At 36.0% G+C, this 18,622-nt stretch overlaps 1 protein-coding gene and 1 non-coding gene across 9 annotated transcripts in view; both read right to left on the reverse strand.

The window, feature by feature from the left end:
• The window catches only part of LCOR (ligand dependent nuclear receptor corepressor), a 134,833-nt gene that overhangs the window by 39,948 nt on the left and 76,263 nt on the right, over positions 1-18,622 (reverse strand). For 7 of the 8 annotated variants that reach the window (XM_032883253.1, XM_032883258.1, XM_032883245.1 and 4 more), the window contains one exon: positions 406-538. The exons of the other annotated variant lie outside the window; for it this stretch is intronic. Coding sequence is in view for 4 of the 7 variants with exons in the window: in XM_032883245.1 (XP_032739136.1) it covers positions 406-538 (133 nt within the window). In the remaining 3 variants the exon portion in view is untranslated. The remainder of the gene's footprint in view (positions 1-405; positions 539-18,622) is intronic. 8 annotated transcript variants of the gene reach the window in all.
• LOC116858621 lies at positions 2,280-2,385 on the reverse strand. Its single transcript, XR_004380967.1, has one exon. It is a non-coding gene; the product is annotated as a U6 spliceosomal RNA (small nuclear RNA).

The raw sequence follows: 18,622 nt of genomic DNA on the forward strand, positions 1-18,622 counted from the left end.
CACATCGGGCTCTCTGCTCAGCGGGGAGCCTGCTTCCTCCTCTCTGCCTCTCTGCCTACTTTGATCTCTGTCTGTCAAAAAAAATAAATAAAATCTTAAAAAAAAAAAAAGAATATTTGTCTGATAAAATACTGTACTCCTGAAACCTTAGAATATTCAGATGTTCATAATACTTTCGGGAACTATTTAACTAACAAAAACTTATATGACACCATCACTTCAGAATGAAAATGAGGGAGAGGGGCTGCCTTACCTATTCCAAATTTAACTTGACCAAAGGAATATGAAGTGTATATCAGCAATAAAGAAAAATGTTTTAAAGTGACTTTTTAAAAATGACATTAAAATTAAGGAAATTAATATAAGACAAGCAGATACTAAATGTCATTCGTCACTAGAACCAACCTTTTCTATAAAAGACTGCATTGAGGAACTCTTCTGCTTGTCTCTCGAATCGAATGATTTTTGCTTGCTCTTGTTTAAGCAGAGCTTCTTGCCCAGCTCCCGAAGCTGGTTCATCCAGACCGACTAAGTGTCCCTGTAAAAATATTTGGTGAAATATTTGCAGAGAAATCTTTCCCCATTCAATATCAAAAGCACAGATGCAAAATCAAAGACAAATGTTAGTAACAGATAAGACAAATCAGTTTAATACAATTAAAATATTTTAAAAACTTCAAATCAGAATAAAACTTATCTCTACAAAAATATAAAAGCAAAATGAATGTAAAAATACACTTTGGTGGTTTTTATTTATTTTATGAATTGTTTAGAATTTACAGATAAACTCTAATACTACTAAAGGAAAATTTTTCTTGAGCATTCAAATATATCAGTTCTTATTATACTACATAGCAATAGTTCACACACAATTCAACTCAGATAAAAAGATACCTTAAACCCTAAATATTATTTGAGAATCATGTTATTTCTCCAAGTTCAAGATGTTTTTTCCAGACACAAAACATTTTTAAAAGAGCCATAAGAAGGGAAAACTCAAAGAAAAAGTTATCTAAATTTATAATTCTGTCCTTAGAATACTATTTCATAAACTACAGCTTTCAAATATTTAGAGTTGTGAAATTAATAGGTTAAAACTGGCTCTAGAAAAAATAATTCAAAAATAAGAGTACACTACATGTTCTAAAGGTAAACATTTCTATTTATGCTTAAAAATGTTTACAATATAAAAATTTAAGTCCTGATCACAAAGTTTCAAAATGCTGAACTAGACTCATCCCAAACATTCCCAGAATCTGTTCTCAGGCTGCAGGAGCACTAGACTAGGTTATTAATCCTTTGCACTTATTTTCACTCTTGTAGCTAATAAATAGGGAACTATGATAACAGAAAATAAAAGTGTAAAGAAAAGCAAAGTACATGTTTTAAGTGTTCCTTAAGTTCCAGCATATGTAAGTTATTGCAATGTATCACCATGTGCATTTACTTATGTCATGGAAAACTAAAAGTACTCTAAATAAGAAAATAAGGACATGCCTTGACACAATGAAAAGTAAGTAGTAAGCAAGACACTGAAGACTATTATAATTCACAGTTTTCTTAAAGATTTCAAATACACCCAATGATATTTGAAACCAGCTTTTTATGATTCCCCCAACATCCAAACTGTGTTGACACCACATTTAGCATCAATTATACATTACAAATAGTTTCATATAAAGAACTCTCTTGCATAATCAAACTAAAATCATCCCACATAATTTCTGTATTAGACATAGTAAGTCTGCCACATAACGAAAATATTGTTATAAATCATTATAAAAACGTTTATTGTTTTATTTGCCAACATTCTCTTTTTATTAACTTTTGAAAATGAATCACAAAATAATGTGACTTTGATACAGATTTAACATCTAAAAGGTATTAGGAATAGGTATTAAAGAGTCCAATAAAATCCTCAATTGCATTACACTTTAATGCCATTTCATTGTTTAGTGATTTTTAAAACGAGACATTACATGGCATGAACTGTACTTAACTCCTTAGTCCTGCATTCAGTGTTCAGTTAGACCTTGAGCAGAATATCTATGTTTATTTTTCATGTTTAGAACACTTGTATCTTAGAAAAGATGTTAGTTGAAGGATGAATTGTACACAGGGTAGTTCCAGTGAGTGATTCTACATACATGTTTACAAAAATGTGTATTTTTCCCCCAAGTTTTAATTTAAATTCCTTCTCGTTAATATACAGTGTAATATTCGTTTCAGGTGTAGAATTTAGTGATTCAACACTTACAAACACCACCTGGTGCTCATCAAAAAATATGGAACACCTCATGAATCTGTGTGTCACCCGTACACAGGGGCATGCTAATCTTCTCTGTATTGTTCCAATTTTAGTGTATGTGCTGCCCAAGCGAGCACAGAATATCTACATTTCAACCATGTTTAATGTTGCATTCAGGCTACTGTCTTATTTAAATCAACTCACAGCAACTAAGAGCACTCAGTAAAGGAGGTGCTACCTGTTTTTTCTTCAATTAAACAGTTTTAACCAATTTAATCAACCTGGACACTGAAACATATAGATAACTTTCAACTGGTTCACATTAATTAGTCACACCTATTTGTTTTGTTTTTTAATGGTTTTACTGAGATATAATGCACATACCATACGATTCACCCATTTTTAGTGTAAAATTAAATGGTTTTTTTGGTAGGTTCACAGAGGTGTGGGACCATCACCATAATAAATTTTAGAACACTTCTGTACCCCAGAAGTAAACCCATAAATTAACAGCTACTCCCCATTCTCCCATTTGCCCAACCCTGGGCAACCACTTTATTACTTTTTGTTTCTACAGACCTGCTTATTCTAGGCATTTCATATAAATGGAATTGGGCAATATCCGTGTGTGTGTGTGTGTGTGTGTGTGTGTGTGTGTGTGTGTGTGACACTTCTTCCTCCTGGAATGTTTTCAAGGTTCACCACGTTGTAGCATGTACCAGTACTTCTTTCCTTTCTAGCTCCAAACAATATCCCATTGTATGGAGATAGCCCGTTTTACCCAATCATCAGTTGAGGACCATTTGGGTTTCTACTTTTTGGCTATTATGATATAAATAACACTGCCTTTAATATTTGTGAGCAAGTTTTTGTATGGATGTATATTTTCATTTCTCTTGGATATATATTTCAGAGCGGAATTTCTGGATGTCTTAATTATGTTTACCATCCTGAGGAAGTTAAAAAAAAAAAAAAAACTATCTTCCAAAGCAGGTACACCATTTCATATTCTCAACAGCAATGAGGGTTCTGACTTCTCCACCTACTCATGAACACTTGTTATCTTTTCATTACATCTATTCTAGTACACAAGAAGTGGTGTCTCATGGTTCAGATTTATTTCCCGAATGACTACTGATGTTGAACATCTAACTGCATTTAAATACCTTCTTTGGAGAAATGTCTATTCATATGTTTTGCCCAGTGTTTAATTGGGCTATCTACCTTTTTAATGTTGAGTTTTAAGACTTCTTTATATTCTGGATATAAAATCCATTATCAGATGTAAGATTTGCAAATATTTCCTGCCATCAGTGAACTTATCATTTCATTGATGCTACTAACCGTCAGCAGTATAAAAGCTAAAAAAATTTTTTTAAGGATCGATTTAATTAATTAATTATAGAGAGCACAAGCAGGGGAGCAGCAGGGAGAGGGAGGGGGAGAAACAGGGAGCCTGATGTCGGACATGATCCCAGCACCCTGGGATCATGACCTAAGCTGAAGGCAGATGCTTAACTAAGCCACTCAGGCACCCCCAAAATTATTTAATTTTAATACATTTCAATTTATCTTTTTTTTTTTTTTTTTGTCATTTGTGCTTTGGTATTGTATCTAAAAAACTGGTGGCTAACCCAAGGTCATGAAGATTTACTCTTACGTTTTCTTCTAAATGTTATATAGTTTTAGAACTTACTTTTAGGTATATGATCCATTTCAAGTAAACTTTTGTGTATGGTATTAGAAGAGGTCCAAATTCTTTTGTCAAGAATCACTAGCCGTGGGTGCCTGGGTGGCTCAGTTGGTTACGTGTCTGCCTTTGGCTCAGGTCATGATCCCAAGGTCCTGGGATCGAGTCTCACATTGGTCTCCCTGCTCAGCTGGCAGTCTGCTTCTCCGTCTCCCCCTGCCTCTCTCTCCTGCTTATACTCTTTCTCACTCACTCCCTAAGAAATAAAACATCTTTGAAAAGAAATGAATTACTAGCCATAAATCTTACTTCTGGATACCCAATTCTATTCTACTGATTTACATTTCCCATCTGTAAGCCAGTAATACAGTACATTGATCACAGTAGTTTTGTAGACAGTTTTGAAACTGGGAAGTGTAAGTCCTCTCTTCTTTTAGAAGACTGCTTTGGCTCATCATGCATCTCTTGAATTTCCGTTTGAATTTTAAGATCAATTTCTCAATTTCTGCAAAGGCAGCAGCAGAGGTCTTGACAGAGAATACAACGAATCTACAAGCTATTCTGGAAAGCAATGCTATCTTTTTAACATTAAGTGTGTTCCAATTCATGAACATTGAGAGATCTTTCAGTTTATTCAGACCTTCTTTATTTCAACATTTTTTAAAATTTACGATGTACAAGTCTTAAACATCTTAAAATTATTCTTAAGTGGGGCACCTGGGTGGCTCAGTGGGTTAAGCCTCTGCCTTCGGCTTAGGTCATGATCTCAAGGTCCTAGGATCAAGCCCTGCATTGGGCTCTCTGCTCAGCGGGGAGCCTGCTCCCCAACCCCCCCACCCCCGCCCACCTCTCTGCCTACTTGTGATGTCAAATAAATAAAATCTTAAAAAATTATTCTTAAGTGTTTTATTCTTTTGGATGCTACTGTAAATGGAACTGTTTTAATTTTCACGTTCAGATTGTTCATTGCTATTTGTCTAGAAATATCACCATTTTTTTAATGCTGTATTCTACAACCTTGCTGAACTTACTAACTCTAATAGTGTTCTGTAGATTCTTTAGAATAAAGTCAAGCTAAGGAATTTCACTTCTATTCCTAGTTTGTTGCATGTTTTTATCAGGAAAAGGTGCTGAATCTGGTCACTTTTGGGGGGGCATCCACTGTAATGATCATATGATTCCTATCACTTATCCCATTAATGTGCACTGTACTACATTAATTGATTTTGTGATGTAAACCAACCTTGCATTCCTGAGATAAATCTCACCTGGTAAGGGTGTATAACAGTTTTCATATGTTCCTTGATTTGGTTTGCTAATATTTTGCTGAGAATTTTTTTGGTGTTGTTGGTATAAATAAGCGATACTCATCTGACGTGTTCTTTTCTTGTGACTTCTCTGTCTGGTTTTGGTATTCAAATAATACTGGCCTCATAAAATAAGTAAGTCTTCCTCTATATTTTAGATAAGTCTGTGAAGAACTGGTATTAATTCTTTAGAAATATCTGAAAGAAATCACCAGTGAAGATATCTGGCCATGGGCTTTTCTTTGATCAAAGTTTTAAAATTATAAATTTGATCCCTTTACTTGTTCTAGGTTGCATTAGTTTCCTAGGGCTACTGTATGACCACAAACAGAATGGCTTAGGAACCACAAAAACTTCTCTCACAGCTCTGGAATCTAGAAATCTCCAATCAAGGTGTCAACAGAGCCATGTTCCCTCTGAAGGCTCTATGAATGAATCCTTCACCTGCTTTCTCCTAAGTTCTAATAGTTTCCAACTATCTGGCATTTCCTGGCTTGTGACAGCATAAATCCAATTTCTACTTCCATCTTTACATGGCCTTCTTCCCTGTGTCTCAATCTCCAAATCTCTCCTCTTATAAAGATACCAGTCATTGGATTTAGGACCCACTCTAATCCAGTATAACTTCATTTTAATCTGATTAATTTGCAAAGATCCTATTTCCAAATAAGGACATGTTCAGAAGTACCAGGGATGAGAGTTTCAACATATCTTTTTTGGGGGTGACTGTGGTGGAGGAGACATTTCAACCCATAACACAGCTTGGTTCAGATTTTCCATTTCTCCTTAGGTCAGTTTCAGTAGTTTGTGTCTTTCTAGGCATTTGCTTATTTCATCGAAATTATCTAATCTGCTAATATAGACATTATTCCTTAAATTCTTTCTATTTCTAGTAATTTCCTCTATCATTTGTGATTTAGTAATTTGAGTCTTTTTCTCTTGATCAGCCCTAGATAAAACCTTTATCAATTTTGTTAGATCTTTTCAATGAGCCAATCTTTGATTTTGTTGATTTCTCTATTTTCCCATACTATTTCATCGATTTCTGCTCTAATCATTATTATTTCCTTCTTTCCACTTTCTTTGGATTTAGTATGCTCTTCTTTTTCTAGTCTTTTAAGGAAGGGTATTGACTGAAATCTTCTTAAATACAGGCATCTGCAGCTATAAATTCTGGTCTAGGTGCTATTGGCTACATCTCCCAAGTTCTGGTATGTTTCGGCTTTAATTTATCTCAAAATATTTTCTAATTTTCTTTGTGATTTTTTCTTTGATCTACTGATATCAGAAGTGGTATTTAATTTCCACATGTTTGTGAATTCTCATTATTTCCTCCGTAACTGATTTCTGATATCATTCCTCTATAGTGGGAAAACATTTTATATGATTGTAATCCTTTAATTTTTTAAGACTAGCAGGAAGTTTTTCCTGGAGAATATTCAATGTACAGTTGAGAAGAATGAGTATTTGTTCTTTATGGTTGGAGTTTTCTACATAAATATCATGTTAGGTCTAGTTGATACATAGTGTTGTTCAAGTCTTTCTCTTCTTTGTTGATCTTGTGCCTAGATGCTTTATCTATTATTGAAAGTGCAATATTAATATATCCAACTATTATTGTAGAACTATTTCTCCCGTCACTTCTGTCACATTCCACTTCCTGCGTTTTGGGGCTCTGTTGTTATGCAAGGATATAAGTATGTCTTCCTCATAGATTTACCTTTTTATCATTAAAAAATGTCATTCTTTATCTTGAGGTCCATTGAACTCTATGTCACTAGCACTGTGCAACCTGATAGGACTTCTCAGGGGATGCTGTCTTGAGCATGCAGTCTCCCTGTCTACCAGGAATGACTGTGGGTTCAGTCAGACTCTCGGGCAGTTTCTCAAGTTTTCCCTTTACAAGCTTCTTGCTGATCTGCCTGTAGTGGTATCACACATCCAGCTGTTAGACTCTACTAATTTGTTTCACTGGTGTGTTTCTGCAATACCATGGCGCATGAAATGTACTACTCTCTATTCCAATAAAAGCAGGCTCTCTTTGCCAGTCTTTGAGGCTTACTCCAATCCCAGGAGGGCTCTTTTAGCTATCTTTTTTTTTCTGGTTCTCTCTTTTCTGGTGAAAATTCTAACTGGTCTGCCATTTCACTTGTTGCTACTAAAACCATTTACCTAACAGCGTCGTATTAATTGTTCACCACAAAAATCTTCACCATTTTCAACAACTTTTTGTAAGCTCTATTCCAAATGAAGTCAGTTCCCTTAAAAGAGCTACAGAGTTCTCAGTCTCAAAGCCTGCCTTTCCCTTTGGAAGAACCTTTGCGCCAATACACAGAAACGGGGGACTGGGACAATGACCCACTTCTCTCAGAATGACATCTGTGTTTTATGAGGGGGGTGGGTGCTGGATGACTTGCCTCTCCTGGCACAGAACTTCCACCTTATGAATGATGCCTGGCCCAAAGCTCAGTATTCTCAATCTGTTGCGCCTGGAGTAGATGTCTTACTCTGGGTAAAGGATGAATGAATGAAGGGAGTGCTAGGCTTTTCGACCCCAGCTGCATGAAAGCAAGCATCTGCAACATGAAGCTAAAAGGTATGAGAGAAGCCCAGTCTGCTCCTCCTGCTCACAGCAGCACTTCCCTCAAGCTGAGCTCAGTAAGGTGGGTGGGAGTGGGTCACGGGTCAAATGCCAGAATCCCATTGTTCCTACTGATATCTAGATTTTTTTGAACAACTGATTCTCCATTTGCTGTATGCCCTTAAGATAGTTATTTCCAGAGTTTAAATGGTTGTTTTAAAATAATTTTCACCAGTCAAATGGTTATTTCGCTTACTATTATCCAGAATAATAACCAAAGAGGAAAAATATAACACAATATCACATAATTTTTTTTACTGCATCTGATCAGCAAGTTAAAAACTTATAGCAGTGATGTGGGGCTCTGGGGTGGCTCATGATACTGAGCTTGCATCAGGCTCCATTATCAGCAGAGTCAGCTTCAAATTCTTTTCTCCTTCCTCTCCGAGTGTCCAACTCTTGGTTTCAGCTCAGGTCATGATATTGAGCTTGCATCAGGCTCCATGATTACTAGAGTCTGCTCGAGATTCTTTTCTCCTTCCTCTCCCTGTGCTCCCACCCTGCTCTCTCTCCCTCATATAAATAAATAAAATCTTAAAACCAGATTTATAGCAATGATATACAAATAAAATATAGGTCATCCTCCTTCACTGTACATACTATATACCAAAATTAAATGAACCATCAAGAACAGAAAAGTTCCTATGACAGAGAACTAATAAAGTTAACACAATAGCCGGGAGATACGAAGAGTAAATTAATGCCATTTCCCCTCCCTCATATCTGAATTTTAAAAAGAGTCATTATGGGGGCACCTGGGTAGCTCAGTGGGTTAAGCCTCTGCCTTTGGCTCAGGTCATGATCTCAGAGTCCTGGGATCAAATCTTGCATCAGGCTCTCTGCTTGGCAGGGAGCCTGCTCCCACCCCCCACCGCCTGCCTCTCTGCCTACCTGTGATCTCTGTCAAATAAATAAATAAAATCTTGGGGTGCCTGGGTGGCTCAGTGGGTTAAAGCCTCTGCCTTCGGCTCAGGTCGTGATCCCAGTGTTCTGGGATCGAGCCCCACATCGGGCTCTCTGCTCCGCGGGGAGCCTGCTTCCTCCTCTCTCTCTCTGCCTGCCTCTCTCTGCCTACTTGTGATCTCTGTCTGTCAAATGAATAAATGAATTCTAAAAAAAAAAAATAAAATAAAATAAAAAAATCTTTTAAAAAATTCTTTAAAAAAGAAGAAAAAAAAGAAAACGAGTCATTATGTATGGTATGGAAAAAAAAATGATGTGACATACTTTTCTGTAAATAAAAAACCAATTTTCCCTATTTATTAAAGAACAAGTTGTTGGCTCAGAACCTAATAGGAATAAAGTTGGAGATATGAATTGGAACTTATATCCCCTAGGAACTGCTTCCTTCAGAATTCAGGAATTGGTCCCCCTAGACTAGTTTGTTCACAGCTACAGGTGATTCTGTCAGAATCTGCTCTGAGATGCTGTTCCTTTTTTTTTCCTACTCTGAGCTTCTTAAAACCATATAGGCCTAGAACATATTGTCAAAGTGTTTGATTCTGTAGCTCTGCAGCAGGGAGTAGTCATGTTTTTTAAAAGCTCTCTCCTTAATAAAGAACTAAAAAAAGCATCATCACTATCATATTTTTTTTAAAAGATTTTATTTATTTATTTGACAGAGAGAGAGAGAGATCACAAGTAGGCAGAGAGGCAGGCAGAGAGAGGAGGAAGCAGGCTCACTGCTGAGCAGACAGCCCGATGCGGGGCTCGATCCCAGGACCCTGAGATCATGACCTGAGCCGAAGGCAGAGGCTTAACCCACTGAGCCACCCAGGTGCCCCATCACTATATTTTAAAAATTATTACATATTTATAATAAGTCTTAGTATTTGGGAAGGCAAATCCCTACTCATTATTCATATTTTCCAAAATGTCTTGGCCTAGCTTTATTTTTTCAGATTATATTTAAAAAAACTTAGCCAACTCTTTTCCCACAACCACCAGCTCCCCAAAGAAGACACTGTTGTTTTGATATGAATAGCATAATACTTAGGAAGTATTTCAGGAATAATGTAACACCCTTAAAAATATTCAGTCTTCTCTTTTAGGAGCTGCTTTACATTTATCCAAGTGGGTTTTAATGGATCTCAATTAAAATTTTGTTGTTTATTGACACAGTTCCCACATATTTATTATTTTACATTTTTACTGTCATTATGAAAAGGATGTTTCCTTTATTTTCTAACTGCTAGTGTTGCCATAAATGAAGAAAAATATATGTGTGTGTGTGTGTATAAAAGTTAATTCTGTATGCAGCTTTCAGGGAAAGTCTGGTCATCTATTTTCAATTGCTATGTTTTCTGGCAGCCTCACAAGTTTGTGTCAATTTTCCAATGTCCTTTTAAGGTAATTTCTTTTAAGGCAGGTGTGAAGATGATAAGGAGAGGCAGAGGAATAGAGAGGTACAGAAGCCAACACTGTGTGGTATGATGATCCACCACCCAAAGCACAAAAAGGAGACTTAATACCCAATGGACTGGGATCTTCAATAGAAAAGACCTCAAGTTCTTTATTAAGTTTTTCATTATCTCCACCTACACAATCCATAGGATATACTTTTTTATTATCTTTTACTACCTTTTTTGGGAATGGCAATGAAACAAATATCCAAAAGATGTTTTCAAATAAGTTTATACTTTCCCCTACAACTTAAGAGTTGCTATCTCTTTGTACTACTAGAAATGCTCAAAGGAAATTCTTTAGGCTAAAGGGAAGCAATACTATATACCACTTCTGAGGGAAATTAAAGAAGATACAAAGATGATATAAACTATGATCATAAACTTGGAAGACTCAATGTTGCTAATATGGTAATCTTCTTAAAATTGCTCTACAGATTCAATGGAATCCTAACCAAATTCTAAAAAGCTTTTATCAAATCAATATATTGATTCTAAAAGTTATGTAGAAAGACCTAGATTAGCAGAACAAGCCTGAGAAAGAAAAACAAAGCTGGGGACATAAAGAGACACTAATCAAGACCCTGTGGTATTGGTATAAAAATAGACCTATAGTTCTATGGCAAATAACAGAGCCCAGAAACATACCCACAGATATGTCAACTGACACACAAAAGTACCAAGGAATTTAATAGGGGGAAAGAATGTCTTCCCAACAAATGGTGTCATAACAACTGGATTATCTTACAAAAAATAATAAACCTCAACATTTAAATTAAGTCACACCATACAGAAAAATTAACTAGAAATGGATCTGATATCAAAATATAAGAGTCACCACTAACAAGCTTCTAAAAACAAGCATGAGATTTTCTTGAACAGGACATAAAGAACATGAATTTTAAAAGAAAAAAATGACAAAAAGTCTTCTATAGAATGTAGAAAGGACTATTACCACTTAGTTAAGTTTTTGAAAAATGGACAAAAGATTCAAGCAAATGTTCCACATACCATATGTATAAAGACATCCAACGTCACTAATCAAGGAAATGAAAATTAAAATCACAGTGAGACACCATTACAGACCCACCAGAATGTTTAAAGTTAAAACAGACTAACAATATCAAATGTTGGCAAAATGGAGAACATTAGAACTCTCATACATTGCTGATGGAATCACAAAATTGCTGAATTAATTTGGTGAGCCATATGGTAGTATAAGGTTAAATATACAATTAGAATACTACCAAGGTAATTCCGATTCTAGGTATTTATCCAAGACAGATGAAAATATATATCCAAAGGCTTATACGTAAGTCTAACAGCCAAAATCTGGAAACAATTCAGAAGTCCATAAAAAGGTGAACGGATAAACAAATAGTTGCAAATATATATGCTATGGAGACCTACTCAGCAATAAAAAGGAATAAGAGTATATATAAAAATATATCAAAAAATTATACTAAATGAAAGCAGTCAAACAAAAAAGACAACATACTGTATGACTCCTATTATATAAAATTCTGTCTAGAAAAGGTAAAACTTGAGTGACTGAGCTGGAGGGTCCAGGAAAGGGACTGACTACAAAGGGACATGAGAAAGCTTTTCAGGGTGAGGGAAATGTCCTGATCTTGACTGTGCTGGTAGTTATACAACTGTATACATTTACCAAAATCTATTAATCTGAAATCTTAAATGGATTAATTTTGCTATATGAATATTACCTCATAAAAATCATTAAAAACAGGTATACGGTATTAAAGATACAAGACAGTGAACATATCACTGATTTCTGGCACTTGAAATCAAACAAATGATGCTCACTGACATTTTTAGAGTCATGAAGAAATGTGACACTTATTTTCAAAACCTCATATAAACATCCTTCTCAAGCAAGCATATTTTTAGGTTAAAAAACAGTATTTTTTACTTGCCACCTACTTTTTGCAAAATAATCTGGATATACTGTCAGTCACCATGAACTGTTGGCTTTTCACTATTTTTGCTGTATCTTAAGATATAAAGCAGGATAAGTAGGCTGAGTCTTGCCCCAAAGCTGGTCTCTGTTAAGGAGATTGTATGCAGACTAGCCAAACTTTTGAGGAGTTTGGCTAAACTCCCCAAAAAAGGGGTATGTGCATCACCAAAAGAACCAGAACCGCCCCCCCAACCAAAAAAACCCCAATACTGGAGCAAGGAAAAGAAGAGATGAATGTAGACTATCCTGCTGTACCAGAAAGTATTAAAGCTCAAAATATTATGGAGACATGTCAGAAGGACACAGTAGGTGGGCTTGAATGGGCTCCCACTAATCAAATCTGGGAATTTTGACTTCAAACTGATAGAGGGAATGGGAAAGCTCTTCTTCACAGCCTAAAGAGAATGAAAAAATGTAGAGGAATAATAGAAAAATAACAATTTTCAAGTCATCAGAAAAATGATTCCAGCAAGAAATTACCACCAATACTAAAACTAAAGTGGATGAAAGTTTAGTAAAGAAGAAAGATTTACGTAATCTCAAAGTATCTCTTCACAAATTATATTAATTACAAGGAAGAAGAAGAACCACTATCATGGAGAAACCTAGTGAACATCAACCCTGTCAAATGATCAAAGTAAATAACACCTACCAAATTGACATTGTGGTGGTACCTGGGTGGCTCAGTGAGTTAAAACTTCTGCCTTCGGCTCAGGTTATGATCTCAGGGTCCTGGGATCAAGCCCCGCATCGGGCTCTCTGCTCAGTGGGGAACCTGCTTCTCCCTCTCTCTATGCCTGTTTCTCTGCCTACTTGTGATCTCTGTCTGTAAATAAATAAACAAAATCTTTAAATAAACTAACATTGTGGGATGCCTCGGAGGCTCAGTCGTTAAGCATCTGGCTTTAGCTCAGGTCATGATCTCAGGGTCCTGGGATGGAGCCCCACATAGGGCTCCGCGCTCAGAGGGAGGCCAGCATTTCCCTCACCCACTCCCCCTGCTTGTGTTCCTCTCTCGCTTTGTCTCTGTCAAATAAGTAATTAAAATCTTAAAAAATAAATTGAAAAAATAAACTAACATTGTGTGCTTCATGATGTAATGCACTGACAAGGATACAACAGCACTTATTTAATACCCTGCTATAAGATCATCACATGAATTTAATCATGAAGAAACAACACAAAACCTAAACTGAAAGATACTCCACAAAACAAATGACCTGTACACTTCCAATATGTCAGTGTCATTAAAAATTAAGTAAATCTAGGGGGGAAAAAAAAGTAAATCTGGAAAAATAAAATAAGAGGAAAACAGGAAAGGAGACAAACCATAAGAGATTCTTAACTATAGGAAACAAACTAAGGGTTGCTGGAGGGGATAGGAGTGATGGGGTGGGGTAACTGGGTAATGGGCATTAAGGAGGGCACTTGATATAATGAGCATTGGGTGTTCTATGCAACTGATGAATCACCAAATTCTACCCCTGAAACTAACAGTATATGTTAACTAAATTGAATTTTTAAAAATTAAATAATAAATCAGTCTGAAGAACCATTCTAGATTAAAGGAGACTGAAGAATAGAAAATCAAATTCAATTAGTGATCCTAAATTGAATTTTGAATTAATTTTGAAACTATAAAGTCACTGGGACAACTGGTAAAATCTGAATGAGAGTCACAGATTAAATACCGTATTAAAGTTAACTTGACTGATTTTTGGTAAATGTACTGTGTAGTTTAGTAGGTGGATACCCTTATTCTTAGGAAATAGGGAAGTGTATAAGGAAATATGGAGGAAGAGACAGGTATGAGGGGTATGAGGTCTGTAACTTCTGATATGGTTCAGGAAAATGTTTTATGTATTAATTCAGAGAGAAAGACTGAAAATGAATATTAAGGCAAATGCGGCAAAATGTTAACAACTGGTAAATCTAGGTGAAGGGTACTTAAAAGTTTTTATACTATTCTTGGGGCACTCAGGTGGCTCAGTTGGTTAATTATTGGGCTTTGGCTCAGGTCATGATCCTAGAGTCCAACTACTCAGTGAGGGAGTCTGTTCCTCCCTCCCTCTTGCCACCCCCTCACTTTGTGCCTTCTCTCTCCCTCACTTTCCCTCAAATAAATAAAATCTTTAAAAAAAAAGTTTTTATACTATTCTTACAACTTTTCAATAAATGTGAAATTATTTCTGGGGCACGTGGGGAGCTCAGCTAGTTAAGCATCCAACTCTTAATCTCACCTCAGGATCATGCATTCAACCCACACTGGGCTCCACACTGGGCATGGAGCCTACTTAATAAAAAAAATTTTTAAAAAGTGAAGTTATTTCAAAGGAAAAAGGTAAAAAAGGTAAGGTGGACAAATGCTAAGCCATATTTCTCTCCCATAAGCCAAGGTCTCCCTTGTCTCTCCCATCCTCTCCTTCATAAACCCAGCTCTCTCACCATTAAATTGTGTTTGCTTATGTTATAAGCTGCTACAATACACAGAAGAAAAGCAAAGAGAATAATAAGATATGGAAGTTAACAGCTTTCAGGCTTCTCTTAATATCTCAACAACCTGAAGACATTCAAAAGAGAGGAAGACATTTGCTACCAAGGGCCACATAGTAAATATTTTAGTATTTGAAGGACATACACAGTCTCTATTGCATCTCCCCCACCCCTTTTTAAAATAAACCAACTCTTTAGCCTGTGGTTATTACAAAAACAGGCTATGGGCTGGACTTGGAGACATACCATAGTTTGCTGACCCCTGACCCAATTATTAGATTTCTCCAAAAACTATAACAAATAGTTTCACTAGTCCTTGAAATTGCAAGGATATTACCAAATAAATAAAGGAACAAAAGTATGTCAGCATGGAAGTTCGTTCTTAGGGCAATAGTTAATAAAATTAAACTTTAAACAAAATATAAAGATTAACATTTCCTTAAGTTTGTTTCATAACTCTGACATTTGTCACCTTACAAGTTTTGGTATTTTGGAGGGTAAGAATGAGGAAGGACACTTACATAGTTGCTGATTTTCTTTATGAGAGATAACACTTCAGGAAAGGAAACTGAATAAATAATGACAAATTTCACTTGGGAAAGATAGGATAGCCTAGAGTTCAGGAATAGTGATACAAAACTGAGGGGGTAACATTTTAGGACCATCCCTATCTAAATTCAAGACCATTCTTTGCTCTCTACAGGTGTTCTCCAAATTTAAATGATTTTTTTAAAAATCATACTATATGGTATAAAAAACCTAGGAATTTTAGAAGCATGTGCGTGCATGCAAAGTTTTGTAATAATTATGTTAGCAAGTTCACCCTAGTAGATCATGGGCCTATAGCTGCAGCCATGTCTGCTACCTATGGCTTACTGACATTTCAAGCAATGAACTAAAAAGAGCTGACAAGATGCAACTCACTGATTTAAATGCCACTCTCCTACATCTTATTATTTTAAATGCCAGCAAGTCTAAGGAAAATGGCTCCACCATTTTAAATGTCCATACTCTTTAAGGTCAGTTATCTAAAAAGAAACCTTACTTCATGTAAATTATTGCTTTTTACACTAATAAAATAAAAAATGCTGTGCTTAATATAATTCTTACTATATGTCAATTTTGTTACGCAAACCATCAAGCTAAAGAATAGGAAAAAACAAAGTCTGAAGTTTGACTACACATCAGGAATTAAATATGGTATTCAAAATATACAACAAACCTACCATGAATGATTCTTATCCGTATATCTAATTGTTACTACTTTTCATGGAAATTAAGCCTAAAATATAAGTGGCAAATGACTATTATTACCACTACACTTAATTCACCAGTATCCATTCAGCATTTGCAGTTATAGCTTTCCTTCCCTTATACCTGTACAGTCATTAAAAATATTAAAAGCCAAATGTAAACCACATCCACAGTCAATACCAAAGGTTTCTTATATCCTTCGACTGGCTGAAATTTAAAAAAATTTATACTATCCCCATTATCATCCACAATTCAATCAGAAAACTGCTGAATTTCAATTTGTTCTCCATTATGACTATGGATGTCCCTAGATACCCAAGACCATTATAAACAGAAGGAATCCAACTGAATATTTGCAGCAGTAATATAAAAGCCTAGCTAAGGGTAATTTTGCCTTTTTCTGAACTCTTATAGCACATTATCTATACTACTCTGACAGTACTAGTTTTATAACCTGTATTATAATTATTTATGTGTGGGGACACCTAAGTGACTTAGTTGGTTAAGCATCTGCATTCGGCCCAGGTCATGATCCCAGGACCCTGAGACTGAGTTCCGCATCTGGCTCCTTGCTCAGCAGGGCCTTCTTCTCCCTCTGTCTGCCACTCTCCCTGATTCTGCACACTTTCTCTCTTTCTGACAAATAAAAATCTTAAAAAAAAAAAAAAAAAAAAAAAAACCCAACTATTTTTGTGTGTGTATATATTTCTTACCTCACCACCTCCACTAGACTATAAATTTCTTGAAAATAGAATCTGAAGCTAAAACCACTTTGTAATCATTAATAGTACCTTTATTTCAACCATAGTAGCTGGAATTTTTTGGCATAATAAAAATAAAATACATAGCTACTGATTTTAACTTTAGAAATAAGGAACTGACAAAACTTTTTGAAAGAGGGGCACCTGTGCGGCTCAGTGAGTTAAGCCTCTGCCTTCGGCTCACGTCATGATCTCAGGGTCCTGGGATCTAGCCCCGCATCAGGCTCTCTGCTCAGCAGGGAGCCTGCTTCCCCCTCTCTCTCTGCCTGCTTGTGATATCTCTCTGTCAAATAAATAAGTAAAATCTTTAAAAACAATTTTTTTGAAAGAAAGAAAAAAGCAGACTAATATTGTTAAGATGTCAATACTACCAGAACTATCTATAGATTTAAAACATAACCATTATCAAAATCCCAATGGCATTTTTTTTTTTGCAGAAATACAAAAATCCATCCTAAAATTTCTATGGAAACTCAAGGGACCCCAAAGAGCCAAAACAATCTTGAAAAAGAAGAAAGTTGGAGGTATCACACTTCCTAATTTCAAAACCTAATAGAAAGCTACAGTAATCAAAACAATATGATACTAGGACGCCTGGGTGGCTCAGTTGCTTAAGTATATGTGTTTGGCTCAGGTCATGATCCCAGAGTCCTGGGACTGAGTCCCATGTAGGGCTCTTTGCTTGGTGGGGAGCCAGCTTCTCCCTTGGCCTGCCACTCCCCCTGCTTGTGTGCTCTTTGACAAACAGAACCAACCACCAAAAATACCCCCAAAACAAAAAACCAGTATGGTACTGGCATAAAGACAGACACATAAAATAATGGAATTAAAGCGAGAGCCCAGGGTGCCTGGGTGGCTTAGCCAGTTAAATGTCTGCCTCTGGCTCAGGTCACGATGTCAGCGTCCTGAGACTGAGCCCCGCGTCGGGCTCCCTGCTCAGTGGAGAGTTTGCTTCTCCCTCTCCTGCGCTCACATGGGCTCTCTCAAAGAGATAAAATCTTTAAAAAAAAAAAAAAAAATAGAGCGCATGCCCAGATATAAACAACAGAGTGCCACTTAGTGGGAGAAAAAGACACTTTTCTGTTCAACAAATGGTACAGGGAAAATGGGATACACACATGCAAAAGCATGAAAGTAAATTCTTCCCTTATAGCATACACAAATATTAACTCGAAATGGATCAATGACTTAAAACTATAAACCCTTAGAAGAAAATATAGAGGAAAGGCTTCATAACACTGGATTTGGTAATGATTTTTTAAATGAAACCAAAAGAACAGGCAAAAAAAAGGTAAAAATAGATAAACTGGACATCAAATTCGAAAAGCTTCCATGCATCAAGGGTATAAAAAGGTAACCAACAAAACAGGAGAAAATACTTGCAAATCAATTCTGATAAGGGCTTAATATTTAGAAAGAACGTCTACAACTCAACAACAACAAAAACCCAACTTAATTTTAAAATGGGCAAAAAAAAGACTTGATAGATATTTCTCCAAAGAACATATATAAATGGCCAACAAGCATGAAGAGATGCTCAATGTTACTGATCATAAGGGAATGCAAATAAAAACTACAGTAAGACACCACTTCACATCCATTAGAATGGCTACTATAAAAAAAACAACAAATAAACAGGAAATAACCAGCGTTAGGATGTGGATACATTAGAATTTTTATGCACTATTGGTAAGAATGTAAGATGTTGCAGCCAATGTGGAAGAAGAGTTTGGTGGTCCCTCAAAAATTAAAAATAGAACTACCACATGATCCAGCAATTCCACTTTTGGTATATACCCAAAAGAATTGAAAGCACAGTCTTGAAGAAATATTTGACACTAATGTTCA

This window comes from Lontra canadensis, unplaced genomic scaffold, assembly GCF_010015895.1.
Source record: "Lontra canadensis isolate GAN:19392208 unplaced genomic scaffold, GSC_riverotter_1.0 scaffold3, whole genome shotgun sequence".
Taxonomy (NCBI): domain Eukaryota; kingdom Metazoa; phylum Chordata; class Mammalia; order Carnivora; family Mustelidae; genus Lontra; species Lontra canadensis.